Source organism: Chenopodium album, chromosome 22 (genome assembly GCF_948465745.1).
Source record: "Chenopodium album chromosome 22, dcCheAlbu1.1, whole genome shotgun sequence".
Lineage (NCBI taxonomy): Eukaryota > Viridiplantae > Streptophyta > Magnoliopsida > Caryophyllales > Amaranthaceae > Chenopodium > Chenopodium album.
This window is the reverse complement of record NC_137855.1, coordinates 542,556-549,082: the sequence shown is the minus strand read 5'-3', so window position 1 is coordinate 549,082 and position 6,527 is coordinate 542,556. Positions and strand designations below refer to the sequence as shown.

Here is a 6,527-nt window from a genome sequence, read left to right as displayed (position 1 = left end):
CCATGAAGATATCTTCAAGGCAAATTCTTGTAGAAAACATTTTATACCAATCATTATTGGGTTTTGAACGAGCGTTGACCGAGTCGAGTACATAATCTCGGGTCGAGTCGAATTCGAGTTGAGCTAACTCAAGTTGAGTTTTAACCGAGCGTTGACCGAGTCGAGTACGAGTTGCTTGCGAGCTGCTCAACTCAATTAGCACCCCTAACAAAAATAGTAAAATACTATTGTGGACTATTAATAGAGGTCATTATGTGTATTTGTTTATATTTTAAAGCAAAGTCGTCATTATAAAAGGTCATCATTTCAAACTAAAATGTAATAATGAGAATTTTCATTATAAAGGTCATTAAAATTAGGGTTACTATGTTCAACATAACGTCATTTGATGCACGTGGATTTCAAGATCTACAAAAATAATATTGTTATAGTTTGAGGCCCGGGCGATGCCCCGGGTCATTTTTTTTTTTATGTAAAAACTATAGTAAATTGTTTTAAAAAAGAACTTGAATAAATTAAAGGGTAATCTATTGATGGTTTTATAATTAAAAAAAAAAAATCATTTTTTATACTTTTTATTGAACATTAACAAAATTCATTATGAAATATGCAGTAATCTAACTTTTATACGAGTACTTTATATTAGTTTGTTTTATTTGTTAAATGAATTTTTATCTACCATTATAAATTTTTCAAAGTATAGATGAGCAAACAAAAGAATGAGGATTAAAAAATTAGCATATATGAACATTAATTTTTTATGAGGGAAAATTGATGATTAGTTTTAATATGACATGCATCACATGACCTCACATCATTTATCAATTTATGAAGACACGTGGCAAAAATGATGACACATGGCATGATTACAATTCTTGCCTTGGGTTTTAATATATAACTAGATGGTTAAACAATAACATTTCTTTAAAGAGGTCAAGGGTTCGAACCTTTTCATCCATATATTTTATTTTAATATAGTTGAGGCCACATGAAGTATTTTTGGTAGTGCAGATGATGTGGCACATTGAGGAATTGAGTGGATGACGTGGCGTAATAAGGAGTTGAGTGAGTGACGTGGCGTAGTGAGGGGGTCTACGTGGCGTAGAGACGTTTTTAGGAACGCCTTTTAATATATTAGTATAGATATAGATAGATTAGGCCTATGTTAAATTTAAGGTAGAGTTCAACATCACGCTAGTTAGCACATCAGGTCTACACTTTAGTAGCAATTTTTGGCAAAACATAAATATTTGATCAAAAATATGTCACTAATCAACGTACTAATGTCTATACTTATTGACTCGAAAAACTATGGTCTAATCACCTTATTTTTTAAATTCGTTTTAAATGACTATAGCTATGTAAAAATGATTAAAATTTAGCAAAAATAAGGTGAAGGGAAATGTTTAAAATTATGTTTTACTTATTTAACCTTATTTTTACTTATTTTCTTGTATAATAATTTTAATAATTCAAATAAGTGATTCAAGAAAATTAAGTTCATATAAATATCGATAAGATTTAATAATGACTTTTACACCAAAGTGTAAAAAGTCTAAGAGTATTTTTACTCATTTAATATTTTTTTTTTCTCATTTTAAAATCTTAAAAACTACCGTGAATGCACCTAACTCTATGTGCACAAGTTGTATATAAAAAGTATTGGTAAATGATAATTTTCTTTGGGATGATTAAATATACAAACCTATAGAGATAATCATATGATCTTTATGTTGCATTTGAATTCGCATCCAAATCATATTGAACAAACACAACTTGAATTCAAAATAAATTCTCAAATTTTATCTTTAAAGTTATTTCATTGTTTATAAGAATATAAGAGTTTTGTGTCACAAAACAAAAAAAAAAAAAATATAAGAGTTTTGGCCTAAAAAAAGAAAAAAGAAAAAAGAATATAAGAGTTTTAATTAAAAAAAATAAAGACAAGAGAGCGGGGTAAAATTTCGGTTAAGTGTTGAAGAGGCGTCCTAAACCGAACATGTCGCTACAAAATGCTTAGACGCCACGTAGATTAGATCTCATCCGTTGATTCCTCATCTTAATATCTAACCGTTGCTTCCTTCCTTTTCCGCCTATAAATAGGTCTTACTAGCCTCAAAGATTCTCTATTTTTCGATTCTCGGCTAACCAAAAATTTAAGAGATCTAAAAAATTTCCCCCAAAATTAAATTAATTTTAGAGAGAGAAAGTATTAAAGGAAGAAGAATCTCGTGCTCTTTGCTCTGAACTTTCATCTTTATTGCACATAATCTGATTGATTTTCTAGGGTTTGTTTCGATCACCAATTTGATTTTATTTTTTCGCATTTTAAATCTAAGTTTAATCGGATATTTTCGATTGATTTTTGTAATTTTTTTTTTTTTATAATTTATTTGTTTGATTTTAATACTGTGGAGGTTGAGGTTTTGATTAAGTTCGTCGATTTTGTTTGTTTGTTTTTAATTAGGTGTTGAATTAGGGTTTTTCGACGAAGCAGTTTGTGAGTGGTTAAATCATAATAAACAATGAACGATCAGTCTCAAATGATGAATCAACATCAGGTAATTAATTACAACAACTCGAATTTTCCGTTTGTTTCATCGAATAATTATAATAGTAATTATTATAATGATTATATGAAAAATCAATTCAAAAAATTGAAGAATAACGAGTCTGAAATGTTGATTGTGAGTCACTCACAGATGATGAATCAATCGCAAATGGTGAACCAGCAGATGCCACCACCGCCGCAGAATCAAGCTCAGATGGTTAATCAGATGGTTAGTCAAGCACAAATGGCGGCGAATCAGCCGAATATGATGGTTAGTCAAGCTCAAATGGTGGCGAATCAGCCGAGTATGATGGCGAGTCAAGCTCAAATGGCGGCGAATCAGCCGAGTATGATGGTTGGTCAGAACTACGGTCAGTGGTCAATGCCTCCGCCTCAAATGAATGCTATGAAATTTGCGAATCCTATGAATCAAATGTATGCTGGAATTGTGAAACCTGGACGTAGTAGTAATAACAATAATAATAACAATAATTGGAAGGGAAAGAAACCTATGGATAAGAGGAAAGATGGTAGGAGGAAGGATAATAACAAGGCATTGCCTGGTGGCGGTATTGGCGGTGTTGGTGGTTTGCCTTCGATAGGGCCCGGTGACGGTCTGAGCTATCAGCCGCCGACTCTTTATGAACTTGAACAGCAGAATAGACTTAAGGCTAGGAGGTTTTATCACCCTAAGAAGAAGTTTAATAGGATGGGACCTTATGCTCATGCTCCGAGGAATACTACTTCGTATATAATTCGAGCTAAGAAGTCTGGTGGGATTGCTTCGTTGGTTTCTCCTTGCCCTGTGACACCTGCGGTGTTGCCTACACCTGTTTTCTCGCCCTCGAGGGAGGCTTTGGTTGATATGGCTAAGGAGGAGTGGGGGGTTGATGGGTATGGGTCGATGAAGGGGTTGATTAGGCTTAGGTCTCCGGGACATGATGAGGCAGTTGATGATTATGATGAAGAGGATGATGGGGGTTCGAGTGAGAGTGATGTTGAGGAGCATGTGGAGGTTGAGAGGAGGTTGGATCATGATTTAAGTAGGTTTGAGATGATATACCCGAACAGTGGTGCTGATTACCATAATGTGCTGGAGAATAGAGTTGATGATCAGGATACCCATATCGCGCAACTGGAGGAAGAGAATTTGATTCTTAAGGAGAGGCTTTACTTGATGGAGAGGGAGCTTGGAGAGCTGAGGAGGAGGTTATTGTGTCTTGAGAGGCAGAATCAAGTTGTGGAAGATATAAATGAAGAAGTTGTGGAAAATGTGTCTGAAAACGATAGTGAAGGACTTAGGAATCTTCCCTTAGTTGTTAATAAGCACAATGAGGAGGTTGATTCTTTGCCTGGAAATAGGGTTTTAGATGGTGAGGCAATGAGGGAAGACAGTGGTGAAACGTTGCACAAAGAACTCAAGGAGCTTGCTGTGAAAGAGGTCTATGATGATGGAGTCAAGAGAAGTCATGGAACTGGTGTTGGATTGGAGGAGTATATGCAGGATAATGGATTAACTAATGATGGGCTCGGGTATAGGTTGATGGTAGACAATCGGGATGAAGGCCATAATGAAGAACTGCCTAGTGATTTTGGAAAAGGACCAATTGAACACATAGAGCCTGAGAATAATAAGGATATTAGCTCATCTGTTGGAAATGATGAGGATAACATTGATGTTGCTGTGAAAAAACCTATTGGAGATGCCTTCATAGTAGAAACTTTGGCAGAGAGAGATGTCAAGGACAGAACTGAGGTCAACTTGAAGCAAGATGAGGCCGTGGTAGGTGGAACAGAGGCAGTAGGGAGCGATTTCGTGATGGTTAATGGATCTGCTGAAGATGTCTGCATGGGTGATGCTTTAGTGACAGACAGGGAAGTCAGGAATGTTGAATCTACTGATTGAAGGTTGTGGAGTTGAAAGCTAGAGAAGAGCATTGGCGACGGTGACTTTTCAAGTTGTAGGAAGAAGAAAAAGTTTTAACTCCTGTACATAGTACTTTGATCTCTGGATATTTTGTGTTTCTTCTTGTTTTTTGCCTTTGTAGGGAGTCCTAGGAGTCTAGTTTTAAAATGCATATGACTAGATTAATATTAATTTCGGTTGACGTTGTGTCAGTGGGTAAATAGTTAGGTCGGAAGGAGGGGAAGTTGTAACCTTCCATTTAAAAATGGATGTAAGTCATGTACCAGCCTTTCTCTGGCTTAATGCCATTAAAACCTTGGTGTCTGATATAGTTTCTTTTTATTGAATCACATGTATGTTTTTAAGATACTCTTCAACTTACCATTGGAGAGCAAACTCATTCTGTAAGTTTAATAATTCTCAAGATGGTTTATGTTTTAATTCTACTGAATAGCCAATTATATATTAATCTTGTTCCATGGCTAGCTGAGCATTGCATTGGCCACAAGTGGTATATGGCAGATTGCTGACGAAGATGAAGATGAAGATCATCTAGTAAGATTCAGCTCTCTGATTTATTAATACAATAATATAAGTGGCTCTCCGCAGGTTTTACAGGCAAGATCTGTAAAGCTGTTTAAGAGAGGAACTTGCATCGTATGGGACTTGATCATAGGTTTGTATGGTATAGCTTTATAACTCTTAAATCTTGATAATTGTTTTCCTCTGTTTTACCTCAGCGAAATCTTGTTGTCCATCATCTTTGTGGCAAAGGCTCTTTTTTGAGATTTAATTGTTACCCTTCTAAGGGTCGGATGTATTATTTATACGAGTTGTTTTACATTGACATGTTTGTTTTTGTGTAATTGGGTTGATTATAGCATAAAATCCTACACATCCTGGTATATGGTTGTGATGTAGTTTGTATGAGTAGTTGACTATGAGTTCTTTGCTTTTGCCTCATGTTTGTTTTTCTGAAATTGGGTTGAGTATGGCATGAAATCCAACTGTAATGAACTAACTTAGGGGAGGGTATTATGGGTAGTTTAAGTATGTTAGTAGTCATCAAATGTAGTATGGGTATTTTAGTAATGTTAGTTTGCTAGGTTAATTGCCTTTAGTATAAATAGGTAGAGAGGAGTAGAAGAAAGTTAGGCAGAATTTTGGAGTAGTTTCTTAGGAGAGTTGTGACCTAAAGTCACTATTGGAGCTTTGTAGGCTAAACCTACTACTATCGTTGTAAAACCATTAATTTGTTTAATCAAATTTCTGAGTTTTATCCATCGTTGTACTGTTATTACACCGAGTAATTTCAGTTTATTGCACCAACACATCCGGATTTAAGGTTGTTTCCTAGATTAAGCATATTTCCCCAGATTAGCTCATCCAGTCATTGGGCTACCTTACCTATCTTGGCCTTTGAACCCTGGTAGAGGATTTGGCTTCCTTTTTATTTCGCTTTATTATAATTTTACTTTTTGATGTGATTTCTGTAAGCATTTGGTCCTTAGAGGAGTATTTAAGTTGAGCTTTTCCTGTATTTAAGTTGAGCTTTTCCTGTAAATTTATGTATTTGGTACCTATAATTCCCTTCCTGAAATGTTTCAGCTTGAGGTTATATCTAGAATTTCAGACCAAACTTTTTTTTCTTTTTTTCGAAAGCTCAGGCCAAAATATTTGTACCATGCGCATTCATTCTTTTCAAGCAATACTTTAGGGTCAGTGGTGCTGATAGTGTGGCTTAAAGTTGATAAATACGGTTTTACAATCGTTGCTCTTGCTATCTAAATGCTGTACAAGTATTTAATTTCATGTCTTTCTATGCATTGTTACTACTTAAGCAGATAACTTATATGTAAATAGATGTTGCAGACAGTTTGTTTAATATATGCAATCATGAGATGGTTGTTACTCTTTCAAATGAGCTCGGCTCCAGAAATCAGGTTATGGATTTCTGTATTAAGTATGCAATTACTGAGATTATATGTGGCGTATTCACAAAGATTTTGATTTTCTTGTTCAGTTATTGATGACTTAACATCATGGATGCTTAATGTTAAGGTTCTATTG

General features: G+C 34.9%; 1 protein-coding gene across 1 annotated transcript; it reads left to right on the top strand.

The window, feature by feature from the left end:
* The first annotated feature begins 2,147 nt into the window (after positions 1-2,147).
* LOC145605005 (uncharacterized) lies at positions 2,148-4,903 on the top strand. Its single transcript, XM_081661009.1, has 3 exons — positions 2,148-2,288; positions 2,468-2,561; positions 2,703-4,903. The coding sequence occupies exons 2-3, from the start codon at positions 2,526-2,528 to the stop codon at positions 4,455-4,457; spliced, it is 1,791 nt and encodes a 596-aa protein (XP_081517135.1). The 5' UTR covers positions 2,148-2,288; positions 2,468-2,525; the 3' UTR covers positions 4,458-4,903.
* The last annotated feature ends 1,624 nt before the right edge of the window (positions 4,904-6,527 follow it).

Coding starts and splice junctions, on each gene's coding strand:
- LOC145605005 (XM_081661009.1), top strand. CDS start 2,526: ATGAACGATCAGTCTCAAATGATGAATCAACATCAG. Junction 2,562..2,702: donor AAATGATGAATCAACATCAG/GTAATTAATTAC, acceptor AGTCACTCACAG/ATGATGAATCAATCGCAAAT.